Source organism: Melopsittacus undulatus, chromosome Z, assembly GCF_012275295.1.
Source record: "Melopsittacus undulatus isolate bMelUnd1 chromosome Z, bMelUnd1.mat.Z, whole genome shotgun sequence".
NCBI classification, from domain to species: Eukaryota; Metazoa; Chordata; class Aves; order Psittaciformes; family Psittaculidae; genus Melopsittacus; species Melopsittacus undulatus.
In genome coordinates, this window is record NC_047557.1 from 30,283,440 (window position 1) to 30,308,102 (window position 24,663).

At 36.5% G+C, this 24,663-nt stretch overlaps 1 protein-coding gene across 3 annotated transcripts in view; it reads left to right on the forward strand.

Moving 5' to 3' along the window:
* The window catches only part of KDM4C (lysine demethylase 4C), a 265,851-nt gene that overhangs the window by 189,519 nt on the left and 51,669 nt on the right, over positions 1 to 24,663 (forward strand). For all 3 annotated transcript variants that reach the window (XM_034073180.1, XM_034073181.1, XM_034073182.1), the window contains 2 exons: positions 2,090 to 2,145; positions 5,005 to 5,113. In XM_034073180.1, coding sequence (XP_033929071.1) covers positions 2,090 to 2,145; positions 5,005 to 5,113 — 165 coding nt within the window. Of the gene's footprint in view, positions 1 to 2,089; positions 2,146 to 5,004; positions 5,114 to 24,663 lie in introns of those variants that run through there.

The following is a 24,663-nucleotide window of genomic DNA, read 5'->3' on the forward strand; positions in this document are numbered from 1 at the left end:
GTTTTTCTAAATATTGGGTCCCCTGCATTTTATCTGCTTGCAGCATGTTGAACTGGAGGTAGAGTAATAACCATATTGCATGGATATAGGAGAATGTATTGCAAGGCAAGGATAATTAACAAAGTGGATATAATGGGCTTTTAATTGATATGAATGCTGGTGAAATTTTTTAGTTCTTATGGATCTAAGTTGCTGTAGCCTATATCCATCAGACGTGAACAGTTATCATGCACAGCTTGGTCACTAGAGATTTGTATGAGTATTTTTTCAAAAGTGATTAAATTTGTTTCCTATAGATCCTGCATAAGAAAAATCTTTTGAGATGGTAATGAGGATATTTACAGCTACCTCTTTTCTCTGGGCTCAATATACAAACCAGTCAGTCTCATCTTGCACAAGTCCATGGGACCTCACAAAATACATCTGTGGATCCTGAGGCAAATGGTGGATGTACTGCCAAGCCATTATCTGTCATATTTGAAGAACTGATGGCAGTCTGGTGCAGTGACTGCTGACTGAAAAAGGGGAAACATTACTCTCATTTTTAAAATGGAAAACAAGGAAGACCCAAGGAAGGCCAGTCAGTTTCACCTTGGTCTCTGGTATGGACCAGATCCTACTGGAAACTATGCTAAGGCACATAGATCATAAGGATGTGACTGGTGACAGCCAGCATGGCTTCACTATGGTCAAACTGTGCCTGACAAATTTGGTGGCCTTCTATGATAAGGCCACAGTGCTGGTGGATAAGGGAATAGTAACTGAAATCATCTACCTGGACTTCTGCAAAGCATTTGACACTGTCCTCCAGGGCATCCTTGTCTCTGAACTGGAGAGGCATGGATTTGACAGATAGACCACTCAGTTGATAAGGTATTGTCTGGATGGTCTCACTCAGAGACTTGTGGTCAACAGCTCAATGTCCAAGTGGAGACTGGTGATGAGCAGGGGTCAGTATTGGGACCAGTGCTGTTCCACATCTTTGTCGACAACATGACAGTGAGACTGTTGCACCCTCAGCAAATTTGCGAATGACACCAAGCCGTGTGGTGTGGTTGACATGCTTTTTATAAGCATTCAGTTAGATTTCTGGCAGACATGACCTCTTCATTATTGGAAGCTTTAAGATGAAGTCAGGCTGGAGTGTTACATAACAGGTCTTTGTTATTTTTAATCTGTTGGTTTGGGTTTGGGTTTGTTTTTGACCTGTAAAGGGAACTTAAATTTAGAGGTTTGGAAGACAAGTGCTCTTTATGACTACAGGTATATAGGCATAGGATATCTTGAGTTAGTTTTGTGCATTTGGCTCTTTGTAGAGACCAGAGAAATGAGGTCAGAAAGAAAAGTAGCTAACATTGGAAATACTTTCTTACTTGTTCATGTGAAGCGACATGGAAAAAAAGAAAACTGGGGAAAGGGTAGATTCAGAAAAGGAGGAGACTGTTGAGAGAGAGAAGGGTTGAAAAGAAGAAAAGCCTGTGTATATGTTCAAAGACACAATTTTAAGTAGAGGTAAGAAAAGCCCTGTTTGGTGTATTGTCAAGGAAACACTGAAATATACCTTGCTGAGTGCCCTGAAAGCAGATAGAGTTGTGCTAAAGATCAAGGAAGTGAAGGTCTACTGCAGCAAAGGGAATTTTTGGGAAAGAAAAAAGAAAGAAAAGAAAGAAAAAGAGTTGGATCAATAGCTTGTGAGTCAGTTTCTTAGTAACTTCTATTAAACTAGTTATGTGTAATTTTACTTTGATTTACCTTAATAATCTGTATTGAAGTTCCAGCGTTTCTATGGTGTCATGGCAGTAATGATGAATGCTTTTTTATTTAATATCACTTTCAAAATGATTCTGTTACTGTGTTTATGAGTAATACTTAAAATTCTTTTCTTTAGCTCATATGACTTGTTTCTCTTTTTGCTGCTCGATTCTTGTATTTTTTTTCTCTAAGGAAATGCAGTGCTTGTAAGTGGCAGTTTGTAACCCTGTGATTAATTACATCAGCAATTTGCATTTCCTTAAGATTAGCTCAATAAAAACTTATTTCTAACCAGTCAATAAAGCTCACTTTTTTCCCACACTATTTTTATTTTTAGGAATGTTGTCTCTGCAATTTGAGAGGTGGGGCATTAAAGCAAACTACTGACAAGAAGTAAGTATAATATTGCTCAGGACTGTGTGTGCTTGTTTTAAGCTTTATTCCCAACCCATTCCCAAGTAGAAAGTGTTTGTAAACCTAATTACTTGACAGTGTCCCTTTAAGCTGAATCCCTGCAGAATTAAAATTACTAGTGCCACTGGCATTTTGTGAAATAGTTAGGTGCTAAAATGTACATTTCTTTTAGTATTTGCACACACCAACTTGTTCCAGATATTATTCTGATGGCCTTTGTATAAGATAATAAATGGGAGCTCATTTGTCACTGTTCGCATAGGCAAGTCTTATCAAACAGCGAAATGCATTTTCTTCTTCTGTCCAGGAAATTTGTGATTACAGAATTTAATGCAGTATCTTTAAACTTCTGGAAACAGTACATACAATTAATCAATTTGAATAATATTGAAATAATTTTATATTTTGAAGTGCTTTTAATACACACTTCTATCATGCAGTGTCAAAATAGTATTGTTGCTGATATCATGCTATTAACAGCATCGGTATTTTTCTCTGTATTTGGATGATGTAACACCATAGCAAGTAACCTGAACATATAAAATGGAAAGTCCTGCAGCTTAATGTCTTTTTCAACTCTAGTAGTGGAACAGTTTTTATGTTTTTGAATCTTCTTATAATTACTTAAATTATTTTAGTAGCTTAGCAATATGATGTAGATACCTTTCTTTAACCCTTTGGAATGGAGTGGTAAGAAATGATCTAGCTGCAACATTCTTTTCCACTTGCCAGGCAAAAAATTCTGTATTGGTGATTTGCAATTGCTTGCATTACCCTTGTAAATTGTTCAGTTAGGAGAAGGTTTATCGGAAACTCAGAGGACAAATCTTACCTTCAGAAAACATTAATATTGTTAACCAACACATGAAGATTCTCAGCTGCAGAACTGTCATCTCAGTAGAATTTATCATGCCCTTTTGATATTTGTGATAGATGGCATGTTGCATCTTTGAGAATATGTATATCTTTTCTGTAAATCAATTCAAATGTTTTAAAAATGTTTCATAAGATTTATTCATAGAAAAAATCTGCAGAGGTTTGCAGGAAGTTAGTTTCTCTACATAACTATATCTAAAGTCTTTGGCTTTGCATGACATATCTCTGTGGGTTACAGTTACAGGTTTATGAAATGAGAGTTCTGTGAAAGTAGTTCAATTTTTGTTTTCCTGTTTCCATAACACCTTAGAGTGCTACACATGTTGAGTCTTTCATCTATCTTTCAGCATCAGGTACCATTCCAGTTTTTGGAAGATTATGTTCCAATTATGTCTTCTTTCTTTTTTTTTTTCCAACAAGTATAAAATCCAACATGTGCATTCCCTTTGCTCATTCTTTCCCTTTCAAGTAATGATTAGAGATACAGGATGAGCATTACTTAGATTTAAAGCTAATGAGTTAAACAGGGTGTGTGTGTAACAAATTGCCATTATGGAGAGCTGAGATTCTTTTCAACAGAGCACAGCAATTGTTTAGAGTATGTTACGTTGAGAGATGTCAGAGTATAAAGGTTTGGGTGAAGATTTATTGAAGAGACATTTAATTTATAATATTTCTGTACCATAAAGCTTGGATAGTTAGACAGTGTAGTTCTGCAGATGGAGAGGCAGCAAAGAAAAAGGTGCTAATAAAAGTTAAAAAGTCTCAAAGCAAGTTGTTTGGTTTTTTTTTTCTATAAATCAGAAGTTAAACAATACTGTGTCCTGGGTTCACCATAATAAAATGATAACTCTACAAGCTTAATCAGCTTTTATTTGGGCTAAACTGTATAACTTGCTAATTGATATTGTCATCTTTACCTATAGTACTTATTTGACACTTAGGCCAATACAACTTCAATGTTATGTGACAGCAGTTTAGTTTTATCCTTGTATGTCATATTATACTTTTCCATATATTTTTGTCAAAGATGAGTTACTGAAATAACATCATTCTCATGCAGGAAGGAGAAATTATTTCTGCTCTGTTGCATCACCAACCTGCATTCGTGTTAATCTGCTAAGATGTTCATATAATGTGTGTCTCTGGAAATTCACAGAAAGTGGAGTGAGGCCACCATTCAGGGCTTACAATAAAAGAGGAAATGGGGTAATGATACAAGGTGTACAATGAATGACAGGGAATAAAGCAAATAGGAATCAAGGAACAGAAATATTTCCTTTTCTTCAGATTTACTAGTTGACAACCCCCAAAAAAGATTTTAAAAGCAGTCTCAAAAGGCTACTCTTGATTAACATCATTAGCTTCTCTCTCTTTGTATAATATGCACACACTGTCATTATAGGTGCTTCCACTGCTCAAAGAGATCCAGTTAGTGCTGGGAATTACAGTAACAGTCTGATCAGTTTGCTGCTTCTATGCATTTTTGTCTGTAAACGGAAGGTCTTGATAGTATGCTTTGTTTTGCTCTTGGATAGACTGTGATTGTGGTCATGTTTTGTTGCCTAAGTTACTCAGGTCTGAGTAATGTTAATCCAAAACGCTTCAGGTGATAAAACTGCACGCAAATCAGTGCGGTCTTTACATATGCACCTGAGTAGCACAACTACAAAACCTTTAATCTTAATGAATTGCACATGAAGGATGCTCAAAAAAAAGGTTGCAATAAAACCTCAGTCTGAAAATATATTTACATGAAGTGGTAGTGTTGTCTTGTTAAATATGTTTCGAAGAAACTTAGGAGATCCTAGTAAGGAAGGATCTGGGGATGGTTGCCTAAAAAAAAAAAACAAACAACAAACATACCAAAACCCCACACAATAAGTAATGAAACATCTTAAATACTTGTATTTCTGTAGGGTTTTTTTTTTGGTGGTATTGTTGACTTGCCACTTTCCGCAGGTGGGCACATGTAATATGTGCAGTTGCCATCCCAGAAGTCAGATTTGGTAATGTGACAGAACGTACTCCGATAGACACTAGCAGAGTACCTTTGCAAAGATTAAAATTGGTGAGTAGTATATTCATATATGCTTCATATATTCTTTGCTATTAGGGTGTTTCAATATTTCAGATCTATTAAAAATTTGACTTGTGATGATTATTACAAAGTACACAAGCAGTAAACTATCTTTAAGGTAAGGAATAAATAACCAGGGTTTTATCAGGATGGGCTTTTTTTGACATATAATGGCAACTGATTAACACTGTTAAGAGCATTTGGTATTTTATCAAAAGGAGTTTGAACCTGCCCTCCCTCAAAAAGAAAAATAACAAACTTGACCAGTGTCAGCTATGTAAGTTTCAGTTTTGGAACTGTATTGGCAGGGAAAGTATTGAAACCCAAACAGGCTGTGAATATCTCACAGTCCATATTTGTGAGGTCTTTTTATTATGTATTTTTGCCTCAAGGAACTATTTATGAAGATAAATGGATGTATGATCTGCTTGATGCATGATATCTCTACCATCTGTGGCGGAGAAATGCACAAAACAGATCACACATTATAATGGATGGAAAAAACTGTTTCCTGAGAAATTTCAAAAGCTGCTGGAAAACCTAAATGAAAGTGCATCAGCTACTAGCAGTTGCATCCTGTGTTACATCTAGAATAACTGTCATTCAAGAAGGCTGATGTACACAAGCAGTGTAAATACTCTGCTATGTGCAATATATATGACTATACTCCTTGCTGTTTGGATCAGTTTTCTGGATCTGCCCCACACTATTTCCAAAGTGGTTCTTGGTCTACCTAACCTTGTACTTGCTCATTTTGAACTATGAATCTTTGCCTTACATTTTCATTTAATTATTTTTTGTACTTGTGTGTGTTTTGTAGTTGTATTTCTAAATGTGGAGTACAAGTGTAGGGTGTTTAAATTGATAGCCTTCTCTTCAAATGACAATCCATCCTACATTTCTGTTCAAAGTCTTAACACTTGTTTTCTCACATCCTTTAAAAAATGCTTGAATTAATTCTAAATAATTGATTATGAAAGTACGTAGCCAAATGTGTGAAGTTACGTGATTTACGATTTCTAAGTCATTTCTGCTAAACATGAAGCATTATGTTATTCAGTTATTTATAATTGAGAGTTTTTTCTTCTGTTCTTTCCTTCATGTGATAGAAGATTGCTTATAGTCCTTAGTGATTTTTAAGTTCTTAAAGACTCCTTCAATATAAAATTACATTGAAGCACTAAGGATTGTATTAAGCTCTATATACTCTTTTGGTCTCCTGTGAGTCCCTGAATGTTTAGAAATGTAGTATTTACTTTCCATAAGTCTGTTTTTTTAAAGTAAAAGGGTTTATATTTTTAAACTGAATTAATATTGTGCAGAAGGAACTCGACTAAATACAATAAAAATGTGAGAAAATGTACTTTATAAAAGCCATAAATGTAGTATTGCTGCAGGTAGTGGACAGTCTTACTGTGAGTAAAGGAAGCAGTTTAATCCTGGTTTGGCTCATTAAACCTTATTTTCCCAAGAGTTAGTTCCTGACGTTGAATTTATAATGAAATAGCTAGACATGTACTAATTTAAGGAAAGGAAGCAGTATGACCATTTTGAAAGGCTCTATAATGTTTTAATGTCAATACACCAATAAAATAGTACTCCTTGGATAAAGGAGCTTTTGCTCTAGAAACACGAGAAGTCTGTCTGCTTTTAAATTCTGGCTTTTGTTGCAAATAATTTGCTGTATCTGATGGTTTTACTCTGTTTTGTTTCACAGTGAATATGCTAGCTAAACTGTCTCCTGAATAACATTGTGATATTCTGTATTAAAAAGAAATGTTTAAGGAATATCTGTTGGATGGAATTGCGTGGATACTGCATATTTTATCTAAAGCCCTGTGTATTAGATGCTTTCTGTAAATTATTTAACTTGTTTCCTGAAACTCGGGGTTCCTACTTCCCTAAAGGTTGCTGTCAATAATCTTGTGTATACATGCCACATCATTTACAAATCAAATGTAATCCTTACTTTAGTCTTGAGTCCTGGTACTACAGAATAGCAGCTATGCTCTCATGCGGAGTGACAGTGGGTTCTCTGCCTTGGGGAACCCTAGGAGTTATGTACAGATTAATTCTGTTCTCTATCTGGGAATTCCCATGTCTTCTTCCCCCCAGTTGGCCCCACTTACATTCTTACAGAATCATAGAATCAGCTAGGTTGGAAAAGACCTTCAAAATCATCAAGTCCAACCATCGCCATAATACTGCTAAGACCACCACTGAGCCATGTCACTAATGACCCAGTACCGTTGTCAGATTTGTGCTCTAGGCTCTTCACTAGCTTCGTTGAAGCTAGATTGTCTTTCATTCCTCCCTGTTATCATATACTCCATAATTTGGAGTGGACAGCTGATGCCATGTGACCTGCTGTTAGCTTCTTTCACATCCTGAGTGTTTCAGTCTTTGACATTAGCGCTAGGAATCTGTGAGCAATTGATTTGGGCCAGTTTTCCTGTTGGAAATCGTAGGAATTGCCAGTTCTGTCCTTTAGTAGCCAATTCCTCCTTCACAGCTATCCTATGTGTTAGGTTAGGGACATCTTTGTCTCCATTAGAACATCATCAGTCTCCATTATTCAGAGTTACAGAGTGTGCACTGTGTAAGCAAAGGCAAAGTTTTTTACATTCTTTGTTGATACTGAGCCTTCATAAGCAATAATTTTTAATAAAAAATATATGCATTTTATGTTAAAGCATGGGGTAGCTAATAAATGTGAGGTCCTTACTATACCATCCTTCCTTTACAAAATTGGGTTGGGATGGGTTTTGTTGATTTTTTTTCCAAGAGAAGGAAACAACGAAAAACAAATATAAAAGGATAGATTACATTCTACATAAAGCCATATCAGAACTAGATCTTACAATGCAGGAGCTATTAGTTCTAGTAGTTTTAAACCTTTTCTTTCTATTCCCTCTCTCCCTCTACCCGTTCTTTCCTCTGCCCTTTCCTTCACATCCCTCTCTCTGAAATAGTAAGAAACCAGTATAAGCAGAATGTGTACTGTTTTTGAAATCTGTAGAGGCAGAGCTGACATCTTCTTAAATGTAGCATCTACAAAGGAATATCAAAGAAGTCAGTGTTTTATTTTTTACAACTAACATCGGTGCAAGCATGAACATATCAGTAGGCTGTTTTTTATAGCTTACCTAGTATGTATACTGATTGCCGTTAAATAGTTCTAATTCACTGCACAGTTTGGGTTGAAATCAGTGTGTTTCCTGTCGCTCCTCCATTATTCCTGTCTTCTTCCATTATCAGATATTCAGCATATACTCATTTCTTCCAGAATCAAGGCTTGTATTATGCTTATGGTAGTTCGTAGCTTTAAAATTATATTGTGCAACTGTTTCATGTCTGTAAGTTGCTGGGTTTTTATAGAATGCCAGAATATTTTCATATTTCTCAAACTTTTTCCAGTGTGTTACATGTACACCCATGATACTGATGGACAGTAGACATTTTATGTGTGAGCAAAAGGCCTCTCACGCAACCTCATTGTAAAGAGAGTATCCCTCAAAGACGCTAGAACATACAGATTCTCAACTTTACCTCTCCATGACTATACCTTTTCCCTTTTACTTGAAACTTATGTAACTGGAAAAAAGAGATTGTCCTGGTCTCTTTTGTCAGGGAGTCAGGCTTTCTTCCTTTATTTTAAATTCAGCCTGAACTTGCACTTGTCATGAATAAACTTCATGAGGTTGGCATCAGCCCACCTCACAAGCATTCAAGGTCCCTCTGGATGGCATTCCTTCCCTCCAGCATATCAACTGAACCACACAGGTTGGTGTCATTGGCAAACTTGCTGAGGGCGCACTCAATCCCACTGTCTATGTCAGCAACAAAGATGTTGAACAAGACCGGTCCCAACACTGATCCCTGAGGGACACCACTCATTACTGGTCTCTAGCCGGACATTGAACTGTTGACCACAACATTGTGTGCCGCCATCCAGCCAGTTCTTTATCCACCGGTGGGTGGTGAGGTACTGGAATGGGTTGCCCAAGAAGGTTGTGAATGCTCCATCCCTGGCAGTGTTCAAGGCCAGGTTGGATGAAGCCTTGGGTGGCATGGTTTAGTGTGAGGTGCCCCTGCCCATGGCAGGGGGGTTGGAACTAGATGATCTTAAGGTCCTTTCCAACCCTAACTATTCTATGATTCTATAACAGTCACATCCATCAGACACTTTGAGTTCCAGTAGCCATGTGCAATGACAATCTGTGTTTATCTAGCCAGGAAACAAGTATGTTGAATTCAGATGTTTATGCACAGATTCTGAAATTAATAATCTGGAGAGACATACCTTGTAACATCACACATTTTAAAACAATATCTTACATAAACTACAGTATTCTGCTGCTTTGCAGATACTTAGTTCTTCCAAATTTAGCATGACATGAACAAGCATGAAAAGGTGGAAAATACAGAAGTGCCAATTTAGATACTGTTTAATCACAGTGAAGATATTAGAGAAGATAAAAAGCAGGCAAAGTTGTAAAGAAGTGATGGTGTGGAGGAGGGCACAGGAAAGTTGTCCAAACGTATATGCAGAATTTCAGCTGCTGACAATTTGAAATAAATGTGTGATTTGGAGAAGAGTTTATGCCATTGTGAGTGTGGTGCGAGCTTCTATCTCAACAGTTTAACAGCAGCTAACAGTAACTAACAATTTCCCCAAAGTAGTTAAAGCTTAGGTTTCTAGCTGAGTTTAGCCATATTAATTTTATTTTTGCCTTATTCTGTATGTCCTTAAAGTCTCCAAAGAGAAACCTGTCTGTAAATAGCTTTTGAAAACCTATTTACCTTGACCGTTTATATGTATGAGGCTTTGGATCACAGAAAACAGACTGTGGATTCCTGCATGTGTAAAAGTCAGTGATAAAACTCCATTTTACTTTGGGAAGGGAAAAGGTTTTCCTTGAGTACCTAGACAGTCTCTCCTTTCAAAAGAGTTTAATTACTCAGCTCTAATTATAAATATGAAGTACAGCTGCATGAAAGTCTCTGGAGGTGAAAAAGCCAGACTGACATCTCAAACATAAACTTAGCCTTTAAAAGAAAGAATAAGTACTCTCTTGTCTGACATTTTCTTTTAATAAAAAAAATAGGACTTAAAAATAGAATTAACTGAAAACACTGTTATATGGCCAAGGAATCCAAGTCAATAAAATTATTGAGCCTACTGTCATTTACCCTTGTCAGACACGTGATTTGCAATGAACAGTAGACATTGTAAATGAGAGTGTTTAAATGTTTCATCTGTTACAAAAGAAACATTTAAATAGGATCATTAGCATCTGTTCCTAAACCTGGATATTTAAGATTGCAACTCTAAATCATGTTTTGGATAGAATACATATTAACACAATAGGAAAATATATTATCTGCTTGTGATGTTTGTTTTAAAATGCTTGGGTATTTGATTGTCTTTACAGGCAGACACTGCAATGGTGTACTGAAACATGTATATAAGATGCCTTTATTCCTTTATCAGTAGAGTTTCCTATTATTTTTACATTTGAAATCCTATTTCTCCAACAAAATAGAGGTAGAAAATGAGTTTTGGAATAGCTGAAGTTGCCCTGAAGCTTTTGATGACCTCAAATTTGTATTTGACAAGTGAACCGAGTATAAGCACAAGTGTACTCTGAGTGAGGAACATTATTTTGAAAAGAAATCTACACTGTGATGATGACTGATCTACAAACCTTTCAGTATCTGGCTGAAGCCATAAAGTTCTTTTTAGAAGCCTATACACTTTAAAATTTTCACCTGAAGGCAAATAATAGTGAGCTTGAAAGCCAAAGATTATAGTATTGAAAGGTACATCAATTCTGAAAATACAGAGGTTTCTCTGTGGTATGCCACTGAAGAATGGAATCAAAGCGAAAAATGTGTATGAGCTTTTAAAAGAATGAACATATATTGTCCTGCCTGTCATTCCATTTTAATGATGTATGAAACCCAAAAAAAAAAAGGATTAAAGACATTTGAGGTCACTGCTCATCTTCTGTGTTCTAATATGTAATGAAATTTGTTTGTTAAACTACAGTGGGGTAGCAAAACTATTACTGCAACTGTGTTTGTGAAACAGTAAAGAAATACTTGCAGGGATGTGTATCAGTGTTGCTATGCATTTCTGGTAATACCAAGAGGTATTGATTACTTTTCAACATTTACAAAATATTGCTGGAAGGGCAGCTGGGGAAAATCAATATACCATACATACATTCACACATTAACTAACTCGTTGCACACATTCACAGGCAATAGGAGCAAAACCAACAGGAATCTTGAGACATTTAAAAATATTTCTGGATAATTTTAAAATTGTTAATGAAATACTTTAAATAGCATACTATATAAAAGTGTGCTATCTAAACTGAAAATTATGTGATAGTTCATTACTGCAGTATATAATTCATTAAAAATGTGGTGACTCATTGCAATCATGTATCAAATACAGTTTAGTGTACGTGCTGTAGTCAGTGTTCAGAAGATTTTTAATAAGTATGTTAGAAGAATGTACACTGCTGGCTAAATAGTACTTACTGTCAGAATAATTTGCTACAATGAGCAGATCCTATTGCAAACTGTAAAATTTGTATCTTGCAGCAGTACCAGACTACTAAGTCTTATGAGAAATGTGGAAAACATTAGATATGTGTGACTATAAATAATGTCTGAAGTCACAGACATTTTGTAAGAATGAAGGCAGTGTTTAAAATGTTAAGGAGTCCTCTGTATTTTTTTTATTTTCAGAGAGGACTTTATGATCAAGAAAATGGATTTTTCCTATAAAAATCCTCTGAATTTTTTAAAGATTTGAGTGGATAGTAGTCCATAATAAGATGTGTAGGTCTGATAGAATCAGGTCTGTGTTTTGAAGTTCATCTCTGTCGATACAATGTGTATTTGCATATACGTGAAAAATCTCTTGTCTATAAAATACGTATTTGTGTATAGGTGAGATAATGTATGTGGTTTTTTTGTGTCCGCATGCAAATGGACAATAATGCAACAAGTGCATGCACAATAATGCAACAGGTGCATGAGAAAGATAACTCACAAGTTAAACAGGTAGATGTCCACAGGTGAATGTCATTGAAAAGCTAAATTAAATGCTGAGTTTTGAATTGAATGAGAAGGTTGAGAGTGAATAATCATTTTGTTTTGTAGATAATATTCTACATTGTCAAGCACGGAATTAACTCCCTGAGCTCTAATTATTTGATGACAGGAAAGGAGCAACTGGTTTGCAGGAGGATTGTGTGTTATCTAAATGCTTTTACTTTGCATCAGTAAAAAAAAAGTAAATTTATAATATTCTGATTTTTTTTTAATTTATAAACCTGCTGAATTTATTTACCTTTATTTTGGCTTACTTTATTTACATTTTCTGATAAAGCTTTCAAGAAGGGTTTACATGCTTTAAAGTTCAGAGCCCACTTCCAATTATGATTTGAGTATTTGTAAACAGTAATACCAAAAAAGCAAAAGTACTTGTGGCTGTATTTCATAGCAAAGCTCAATTTTTTGCTGTTACTCATTTGAAAGGTGTTCTAATTGTATCAGCAAGGTAGCAGATCCTATCAAGATCTCGTACCATAGTTATTGATTTGAACTTTGCAGATATTTAATATTGGGTAAGTCACTTTGTGCCTTAGCTTACCTTTCTGTTTGTTGATACTAGTGTCACTAGTTTCTGAGAAGAGTACTATCTGAAACCTACGTAAGATTTTACCAATGCAGTGTTGCTAAGTGTTACTTTATGTCCCCAGGAATATTAATCATGGGTGCTGGTGGAAATTGGATTTATTTATAAATTAAATATTTAGATTGCAGGTTCTTTGAACCTTAGTTTTCTGTTTTAATTGCACATTGCTAACACATGGGAATTGAGAGCTCTTGTGCTCCAAGAAAAATGTTCTTAAAGAGCTGCCAGCTCTGTTCTGCTCCTTTATCCCTAAGGGCAGTTTCTCTGGAGGTCTCATCCTGTAATTCCCTAAACAACTGGAAGTTCGCTCTCCTAAAATTCGAGCTCTTCACCTGGCCCTTATCCCTTTAGATTGTGAATTCCACCAGGGCATGATACTGCAGCCCGGGCTGCCTTCAGTCTTGACCTCTCCGATTAGTTCATCTGGTTTGGTAAGCAATGGGCCCAGTAATGGTTGGGTGGTGTCTCACCTGGGTTAAGTAGTTATCCTCCATGCACCAGGGCTTCTGGACTGCTAACAGCTTGCTGTGCTGCTTTCCCAGCAGATGTAAGGATGACTGGAGTCCTGCAGCTGGATCAAAGCCTGTGAGTGTGGTGCTCCCTGCTGTTGAATGCTTCATCAACAGGGTCCTTTTGATTAGGTGGCAAGTAGTAAGCACTAACAATGAGGTTTCCTTTCTTGGCTTGGCCCCTGATTTTCACCCACAAGCTCTCAACCTGATCACTGCTGTTTTTCAAAGACAACACTCTGCAGTCAATTAATTTATTTATTTTTACATAGAAGGCAAACACCCCACTTCTCCTTTCTTACCTGTCCCTTCTGAACAGTTTATAGCCACTGGTTGCAGCTCTCCAGCCATGTAATTTCCCCTACCAAGTTTCAGTGATAGCTATTAGATCATAGCTTTCCAGCTGTGCAGTCACTTTCTACTCTTTCTGCTTACTTGTGCTGCATGGTGTCTAAAGATTTGGTGTGCCTTAAGGATAGAATGATGAATAATTGCTACATTAATTATTTGGACATAATTGGAAATAGTTGGAAACTCAGTTCAATGAGAATGATTAGCTTTCAGAGGTTAAGTTTGGCTTTTTAGTACTTCAAGGCACTTTTTTCTTGTCATTTTCAAAGTTCTGTGCCACAAGGCAGTGCTGTGGTGGTTCTTGGAATGTTATTGTCAGAGCTGTTGCCTGAAGTGAAGAAGGTGCAATTCAGGTTATAAGCTTAAGAACCTGTCTACCAGGTTCATATTAGTTGTCCTTTATGATGCTGACTGCTATTTGAAATAACATTTGTAAGGAGCTTCTGCAGAAAGTAGTAACTTGAGTTAAGCATCAAATTCTGGGGATTTGAAGTAACTCAAGTTAATGTTAATTGTAAACAGCAAGGAATGATTGCTGAACTGTTGCCAGGGATTGCCTTTTTCCAGGATTTAAAGTAGCTCTCTGTGAGCTTTCTTTGCATACAGTTTCCAAGAAAATTGATAAGGTATCTCTTTTAGGTAAGTTTTATTACTGGAAAAAAATGGCACATTCATTTAGAGACTAGTGATTCATCCTCCTTTTGTTACCCCACTTTATTTACAATGGGGTGCTTTTAAGAGTCACTTATTTTATCCTGCTGTTTTATTTTGCATCCCATTGTTATCAGAAGAAGCTATGGTCTCTTAGATAGCCACAGCTTAAACTATAGGTGAGTGAAATTACCCCAAATGACAGAACATTTTGTTTCTGGAGGATTGGCATATTTTCTGCTATATACATAGTGATATGAGGTCATTTGGTAGGCACATCCGGTATGTTTAACTGTGTGGTCTTCAGGAACAGATGTATGTTGTTTTCATTACCGGCAAGCATTACATCTGTCTTGTCAGCTCTGAACTTAAGCAGCTTACTTATTCCTTGCACCTTATCACAGCAGGGCACTTGGCAAGCTGAGAGACTACACTGTCCAAGTCTGACAAATGTAAGTCATAAAGCGATGTCAACATCGTAATGATGGCACTGCAGCCTACATCATCTTCCAAATTCTCCAGTAGCCTATGTGTTATAGAGTGACACTGTATGACAGAAAGTTCTCTTTGTGGACAGTCAATGTTGCTGTCTGTTTTTTTTCAGCAAAGAAGATGTCCAAAAGTGCCATAACAAAGTCATACCAGAATTGGTGTAAAGTTCATAAAATGAGCAATGAATATGTTAACTTCCTATTGCATAAAATTTAACTTTATGAAGCTGGGCAGATACAAGGGTATATTAATACAACTAGAGACTCTGGAAAATATCTTAAACTGGGTTTGAAAAATGACATATTCCTTTGCTTTTTGGACATCAGAGCAGTAGCAGATGAGTTCTTGTGCAAGTGTATTTACAGTGTTTGTAAGTCAGTTGCAGAGGCAGGCAGCTCCGGACCTGGGTCCATATGCAGTGGAGTGGCATATGTTGGCACAGAGCAGGGTTTCCTGAGGCAGGGAAATGCCAGGGCAGCAGAAGGACCCATCAGCTTTTGCAAGAGACACTGACGAGGCCTGGACCTTGCCAGAACTGCAGCCACTGGCGTACTTACACAAAGCATCCTAGGGAGCACAACAACCAGGGCATGGCACTGCAGTTTGTGCAGCAGAAGGGCATACAGGAAGGGTGTCATCACCCTATCAGCTCAAAAGGCGAGTTCAGTTGGTGGTCATCATGCTCCTAGGAAGAGTTTAGTTATAGTATCCACCTGGGAGAAAGCTGTGCCCTCTGCACTCAGTGATGTGGCTATCCAGACAGAGCTCCCACCTATGGAAACTGCTGCTGCCCAGGACTTAGATTGCAGGGCATAACAGGGCCTTTCACTTGTAATTGATGGCAGTAGTGAAAACAGCTGTGTCAGGTGTGACCAAGCACTGGCTAGTGGCAAAGCTATGTGAGGAAGCAGAAAGGTTTGAGGAGCATCAATGAATCTGAGAAAGAGAGACTGGCGATATATGAGACAGAAACAGGAACAGCCACCAGACACAAAACCATAGGATCAGAGGGATCCTGCATCCTCCCCCCACCAGGCAGAAGGCAGTAGCTTAAAGGGTTAATGCAGGCAAATCCATGCCTTTCCTACAACAGGTATGATGCTCTGGATGTGGAAGCTCAGTCAGCTGATGATGTGGATGGTGGTCCGTTTATACCAGAGGTGTTGTTGCTAAAGTAAAAGACTACCCTGCTGTATCAAGACCACCTCCACAAGGAAGAAAAGGCAGGTTATAGTTGATTCCCTTTTGAGGGAAACAAAGGGTGCGATATGCTGGATAGACCCTCATTTTAGAGAAGTCTGCTGGCTCCTTGAGGAGGAGGAAAAACTTAGGAGAGAAACTAAGGGAGAAAACCTTAGGAGGCTTTCCCATGACTAGGAAACCTAGCTTAGTACAGCCCTTGGGTGATTACCCATTACTGCTCTGGTGTTTTGCTGGAGCTCATGTAGTTTGTGAAAGTGATCATGTTATTCTGATTCCTTCTCAGAATGAAGAACTGGGCTCAAAAACTTGGGTAGTTGCTTTCCACCCTGTTTTTAATTCAGAGCATTAATTAAAACTGACCCTTCCTGTAGTTTCAGTTTTGATCATAAAAAAATCCATTGAAAAATGTTGTTTATGTTTTCCTAAAGCATTTGTGCCACTCTGAATTTCTGAACAAATTGTAAAGTACTCCTTGAATCTATCCATCTGCTTTCTGTATTCCGCAAGTCTAATGTAGTTTTATTGACAATGACTACTTTTTGCTTTTCAGCCTTCATTTAAATAGGATATCAGATTGTAGTGTAGGAGGTTGACAGTTACCATTCAACTTTTTGGTGATTATTTTTAATAAAAGGAATGTTGGATTTCTGGATACAGTGCAATTTTAATGAAATAATGAGCTTCCTGACTACAGCAGACTGAGGTTTGTGTGATTTCTGCAGTGATGAATTGACTGTGTCAAACTTTCCAATCTAGCCTAGTGAAATATTTTACTATGAAAGTTTAATTTTCATTCTTTATTTATGAAAGCAGTAGTACTGTCACAATGTGTTATCATGCAAGTGCCATTTTGTGTGATTTATTTTAATGAGTGTCACTTGTTGATATGTTTAGTGATTTTTGACCCATATTTAATGCCAAAACCTCTGAATGTTCAGAAATAATGAGACCGCCATTGTTTTTTTTTCTTAAATCAACACATAACACTTATGCAATTGTGTCTTATCTCAAAAGCTGCAGTTGTAGTTTGTTAGATAGGGTGGGGCAAAAGAGTTTTACCCTGCTTTTTGTGAATCTTTTTTCTGGAGAGACCTCACACTTAATAAAAGCAACTATAACAATTTTTAAAATAGTCATTTGTGTAACTTTTCTAAAGAAGCTATGAAAATGCTTCTTCTCTAAGAAACTGTATTAACTCATACTCATTTGGGACTGGAGGATATACGGAACATTGCTTCTTTACAGAAAGTGTAGCCTTTTAGGCGGTGTCTATACTTGAAGTTCAGGAAATTTAAAGGTGTATATGTACAGCTGACTAAAAGTAAAACTGAGTGTTTGACAGTCTTCTGAGACGTTTAGTTAGGTTAATATTATAGACTATGTACTTCAAGCCAGTGATTAAAAAAAAGAAAAACAAACTGAAAAGTGTACCACAAATGGCATATATGCACTATATTTTTATTTCAATACAAATTTTTTGATTTAGCAAATAAAATGACAAAAAATTATCAGTAAAAAACTTCTGTTTTATACATTTCTTTCACTGTCTTGAAAGCTGGTATCATTATGCTATTCTGTCTCCTCAGACTGATACAAGGCTAAATATAAAGTATTATTACAATTTGTTATTCATATATGTCTATCTATGCATAAATTATGATTATTGTTCTAATAAATGAGGATTGATGTTTGCTAATATTTCAGTTTTGTACAGCAGTTTTCCCAGATTTGTAAGGTTCTGCAATCCTTAAAATTCCACTCATAAAAAAAAGAGAGAACCTTCTGTGAGTAACATACAACATTTAGTAGCAAAACAATAAAAATATGCAGAGGTCAGACAACCTAGGCTGAAGGAGGCCCCCACAAAAGATGTATAGGTGTATAGTTCCTTCGCACTGTGTTTATCTAAAGTTCAGCTATTGCCTCTTTCTGCTCCACTATAATAATCTGCATCACTGAAGGCAGAATCTATTCAAAACTTCTTAGAGCTATAAAAAAGTAAACAGTGATGCCAGGCAGCAGTCACGTTCAGCCTATTACTCCAGTAAAATACTTCTTCTGATATGTAACATACAGTTATGGTACAGATTGTTATTGTCACTGAATAAATATGCAGTTCTGTGTGTTTGAGATGTCTGGGAAACTCTCATAAATCTTCAAAAGCTTGATGATACTTAATAATTTGGTAGAATAATAGTTGTGTTGCCTTTGCTGAGAATGAAGAAAGTGATACTTAGGTATTGCATACCTTTTGTCTAGAAAAATAAACTATCCTTGTTGATATAAATCAATACTGGTACAACTGGAATTCTTACAAATGCAAACTGACAATCCCTCACAGATAATCAGGAAATGGAATGTGGTGTGTAGTATAGCTGTTTTGGCTTTACAAGAATCATTGCAGAATGTTTCTAACCCACTTCTCTATATTTTTATCATCTTCATGATAATGCTAAAATGTAGGATGTTTTACCACATTTGCTTCTTTTAATTGTGTGAAATTCTGAATTTGAGTATTGCTCAACTTTCTTGTTTTTACCATGGAACTGGATATGCAGTTTGCAGAAATAACGCAGAAAAATTTTATAACTTCAACAATCTGTGCAACCTTACTGAACTATGACGGAAAACTGTTACCGCTTCAGATAACTCTTATACTTTAGAGCTTGTAATTCCACAAGGGAATTAGTGTGTTATGCTTCAATTAGCAGATGAGGACAAAAGGCTTAATTGACTCCTGTACAGGTGGGGCTGCTGACTTCTGACTTCTTGAAACTCAGGTACTAGATTTGCAAGATGTTCTTTATTCCATTTAAAAAAAATATTTGTTACTTATTAAGAAAAATAAGATTTGCTGTTTGTTCTGTTTTCAAATAAAACATTTAGTCTGATGTGGACTGTATTCCTGCAATGGAACGGCATTTTAATGACAGTCACAGAAATGTGTTTTACACTTCATTATTACAGCACAGTAGTGGAATTTCCTTATTTGTACAGTGTTACAATTTTTACAAAGTTGTTAATACAATTATTTATATTTGTAAAGTAAACCAAAAGAATTGAAGGAAAACAAGGAAGAATATCAAATAAGAAAGAACAAACAAACCATGGGTAGAACAAAAGAAGATATATCAATATTGGTGTCACTGAAAATAGTACCCAGAGCATTCCCCTTCAAAATGCTACACAAAATACATCTTGTAACACTCTGGCCTCTGAGCATTACCAAAAGTATTCTGAAAAAGTTACCTTGAAGGAATATTTTGTTTCCAAGAATTTGTCTTTGCTTCAGTTGGGAATAGCCTTTTTAAATCTTAACCTTGTAAGAGATCAGATTCTTAGCTTGTAGGCCTCTTCATGATGAGCATACAAGACCTGCACACCCTGGAAGACAAAAGCTAGGTGGATGCAAACAAAGCATAGTGCTGAAAAACCTTTTCAGAGTCTTATTTCCTCTGTAGAGTTAAAAAGCCTGGATGAGCACTAGCATTAGCTGATCATCAGGAATTGCAGTTACTGAACAATAGAGTCTAGATGTTCTCTAGGAAAGGCTTATCTGCCATATCCTGGGGTGGAAGGCATAAAGGAAAATGACTCATTTAAACTTCTATGAATTTCTCATACTTTTGGTATTACAGTACAAACTAGGAATCCCGCCAGACTGACACAAAGGCAGCAGGAAACTTCATAATGTATTGCCAGAAGAGTCTTGCAGAACCAAGTTACAATGGCCTGCATCCCACAGTCCAGACACTCACAGCTGGATTCTGGAGCATACAAGCTGCCAGTCCCTGAATATAGCATATTCATAACTTCTAAATGTTTCCTGACCATTTTTTTAATAGTATTTTAAAGATGAATGATTTCAATATTAAATTGCAGGTACTCAATTTCAATATTTATTTTCCATTAGTTTCACTAGCACCAATATCAATATATTCTGTGTTTTATCTGTGGCTCCTTCCCTCCCTCCGTCCCTCCTTCCTTCTGTTCTATTTGCTGTTGTCTTCTATTCACCCTATATTGCATTTATTCCATTTACACAGTATCACATCTTGTTTCTTCCCTTTCAGAGTTGCCCAGTCACTATTTCTTTATGCAGATAGTACAAACTCACTATCTTACATTTGTAGGAGCCCTGGTATTTGAAACAATAGCAGTTAACACTTCAGAGATCATGAGCCCCATTATATATGTTTTATATTCCACTCACACACTTACTGGATTTTTATTGTGCTGTTGTTCCTAACAGTTGCTATTGAGCTTTTTTTCAAAACTGTCTATAGTGAAATGCTTCCTTTATTTTAAGAAGCTTTTGAATTTCACATTTGTGGTAAGAAAACAGTAGATTGTTTTTTCAAGTCATCAATACACCTATCCTTAAAGAAAAGATTATTGATAGATAAATTTGCTTTTGCTCATTATCACAGTGTTACTGGAAATATATCTCTCTTTTAGCTTATTTAAAGTATGTTAATTAGGGTCTTGGACACAAAGTCAAACTCACTTGTAATAAAAACTACCTTGCTTAATAAATCTGAGATCTCTTAAGCCATACAGATTTAATGTCTTATGAGGTGTTATGTTAGCCTGATTTTAGAATGGAGTTAAGGTACTGATTTTAAAGTTAGAACTGTGGGAAAACACCTCTGTAGTTCTCTAGGAATTGTATGTCTGTGTAAGTTAAATATATTTCATGTAGTTTATGATGATAATACTAAAACAGAAAAATCCTTTGGCTTAGCCTATTGCACAAATTCTTGGGAATAGCTTTGTGCTGCTATTTGAAAAATAAACTTAAGTTATGGGGAGACACAATGGCACAAAAGTCTCCTTTCCTCAGATTCACATTGCAAGTCCATAGCAATATTTTAAATCACTGAACAGCCAATTTTAAATAATACTGCTTTTCAAATTGAAGCACATTCAAACAGGGGAGTAATTTGCATTATATCAGACATCTGTTATGTCAGTATCACCTTATGTTGTGGCTCATATTTAATGCCTCTTGCAAATTATAACTTACAGTAGGTATATTTTCTCTTTCATCTTTTGGAGGAAAAAAAAAAAGAGAAGGGGAGGATTCAGTATAGAAGCAGGAAGGGAGTTCTTCTGCAATAGCTTTTCATAGGGTGGGAATACCGATCTCTTGTCTCCCAGGGGTGACTAGAATAAGTTTATCCTAGCTCTAATATTGAAATCAAAGCTGAAGTAGCTGACTCTAAATGTGAAGGGTGAATATTAAATTTGTTTGACTTCAAGCCAACAACCCAACCAAAGTAGTCTGTAAATTAGGACTTGGGTATTGGCATCTATTTATGATTATAAGCAGGGTCTAGTTGGCTCAGTTTTAGACTCTACTGCCCCAGGTTTTTTGTGGACTTTCCTGTAACTTGTCTAGCTGCATCCTTGAACACAAATCTCTTTTCCCTTGGCTTTGTCTTATATTATCTAAGAATGGCAGAAGCAGTGGACTGAGCCCCACCTTACTAAGAAAGCTAGGGGAAGTAAGTTTTGGCAAAGGTTACTGCAGGGATACATCCAGGATTTTGCAAGCCTAATGTGCAGAAAGCATTTTAAAATAGTAAACTAGCTTCCCTGTAACATAATCACTTAAAGCTCCCTTCATTGGTAGCAACTAGAGTGTTCTCATCCCAGCATCTCCTTGGTCGCATGCTGACTACAGTGCTGAGGAGCCCATCCTGTCTTTTTCTGTCTAGTGTCATGTGCTAAACTCTGCTGACTCATTTCAGTTCTTTTGGTGGGATGCATTTTTTTGGCCCTTTGCCTATTCTCCATAGGTAGCGAACCCCAGGTAAGTATTAACTTCTTCTGCTGTGTAGCTTTTTGCTGATATGCTTGCTGGTGGCAGGAAATGCCCTAATCCTAGCAGAGTTGAAGCATATAGAGAACTCAAATATTACTTAGGAATTCACTCTCTCATGGGACAATTATTCCCTGCTTAACCTAGGCACCTTCCCCTTTTTTGTCTGACCAAGCTAAATGCTACACCAGATCAACAGGTAAGAGTAATCTAGTATTATTCCCCTACTGATATTCTGAGCAGTTTTGAAAAAAGCTTTCTTTTCCAAGCATTGACCCTTGAATTGATGTGGAAAAACGACGGGAGACAAGCTCATCCGATGATGATCAACAAGTCTCATTTATTGCCAGGGTTTACAGTGTTTATATACCTTTTTTCTACTGCCTTACATCATTCTTTGGCATAGTAAGAATCATTCTTTGGTTAAGAGTGTCTGTGTCTGCTTACAATAGCTTAGTATATTATACTTTGATACATACACAATAAATGGCTGTATTAATATTGGATACATAATCAATAGCTTGCTGTATTAGTGGATACATGTACCGCAGCATGCAGCAACTAAGATACTATTAGTTACATTAAGCGGATGAGAACCTAGTCTCCAAAACTCACTAACAGTTCACTATTGTGTCTTAACACATCCCAGTTTCCTTTCATCTTGCTTGCACTGCCACTTTTGCTTCTCCACAAATTGACACACTGTTTATCTATGAATATGTAGCTATTATGTATGTGGTTAGATTTGTTGGTGGCTAGTGAGGGCTAAGATACTTCTTTATCTTTGCAAAGCACAACTGAAGGTTTTCTAGGTTATTACTCATAACCATAGAATCATTGGAAAGGACCTTAAGCTCATCTAATTCCAGCCCCCATTCCATGGGCAGGGACACCTTCCACTAGCCAAGGTTGCTGAAGGCCCCATCCAACCTGGCCTTGAACAGCACCAGGGATGGAGCATTCACAGCTTCCTTAGGCAGCCTGTTCCACTGGTTCCCCACCCTCACAGTTGCTTTTTGTGTTAATTGCTTTAGCTAGAAATAGTAGCATGTAGTATTCTTCACTAATAAATGGTGTGTTCTTTCATTGTTGTATATCCTCTGGAAAGGAATATGAAGGAATTCTCTTGATTTCTGGTCTGAGGAATAGTAAAACTTCATATTCCATAACAAGCAGTCTTGATGTAGTCTTAATCACACTATAAAGGCAGCAGTTCTTCTAGGAAAAAAAAGTGGAGATACATGAATTGTCACTGTTAGGTATGTCACAGATAGCTAATGCCCAGCTAACACTAACAACAGTTACCACATGACTGTGTAGGTGTAGTAAGACCCAACACAAGCTTCATTTATTTCTAATGAATGGAGAGATTTCACAAAGTATGAAACATCTTTTGGGACAGTTACGCTCACTGACTTGGGTGTTGTAAATTCTTTTCCTATTCTTGGATATGCAAAAAGGAATATGGCTGTACCTGAAGCAGGCTTTTTGCTTTTCTAAAGCTTTATAATTTATATAAGTCATCCCAGAATAAAACACTAGAGGCCTTACCTATTTACTCAGCTGTTAATGAATATTAAAAGTTTCTTATGTGGATATCTGCACACCTGCCTTTTTAAATTGTTGATGAGATAAAAGGGTAATTTTTGGATTTTAATTTGTATTGTAAAATGATTTCTGGTTATTGGGAAAAATTGTTATTGAGAAAAATTGTGTTCAAGCTTCTATAAATGAGCCTTGAATTGTCACAGATTGTGTCTAAACCTGAGAATAGCCACATCCTTCCAAACTCAATGTCCAGGTGTGCTCTGCACCTTCTTCTGGAACAAAACTGGGTATGTAGAGCCTTCCTTCCTCCTTTGTTTTGGAAGGACCTGTGTACACATGGACTGTAACAGGACTTGTGATATCCACTGTATACACGCTCACATATGAAATCATTAGGAAAACAGGGTCTAGGGTGAGTTGTCACATACTTTTTTTCCCCCAAAAAATAGCTACACCATCTTTTTAAAATACAGTTAACAGTTCATTTCTGTGATACTGCATCCTGTTTGAGTAAGCTATGTCTGTCAGTCAGTGAAATCGTTCAGTTGCTGTCCTTTACCAATGTAAATTTCTGTACCAATATAAATTCTGTACAACAGAAAATGTACAGAACTTGTATCTAGAAAAATGGGCTGATTAACTGAATGTGGGAACTTTTTTATTCTCTTCTTTGATTTTCAGTGGAAATGTACAGGGACATTTAATCAAAGTTTGAAAATATTTTTGTAATATGGAAAAGTAAAATGGCTATGAAATTTGCATTCATTAATGAAGAAAACAAATTAAGAGAATAATATGAAAACACATAATAGTAACTTTTAAATATTCTCAGTCTTGCTAAAGCAAAAGCAGCATGCTTTTATTTCAATATTCTGTTCAAAGCATTCCGTTTTCACAAAAAACTTTTTCTAGAAATTCACTGTGGCAGAAAATGGCATTATTTATATGAGCAGATGCAGTGGCTCACTGCTTGAAAAATGGGCACCTGGGGTCTTGCAGTAGACTTGCAGAGAACATGGAAATATTGCAGATGAAACTGGATAGGTAGAAAGCAGGTGATTGTGCAGTTTCAAATTCTGTAATTAACAGACTTTTGGTGATAAGAGTATGTGGAGATTCTTTTTGTTTCAATGCCCAGCTCTGTAGCGACCTGATAAATGAATTTTTACTGTAGAGGTCTTCCTGAAGACTAAAGACTGCTGATAACAAGCATCTGTGAGGAATGTGACATAGTTCTTAATTTTAA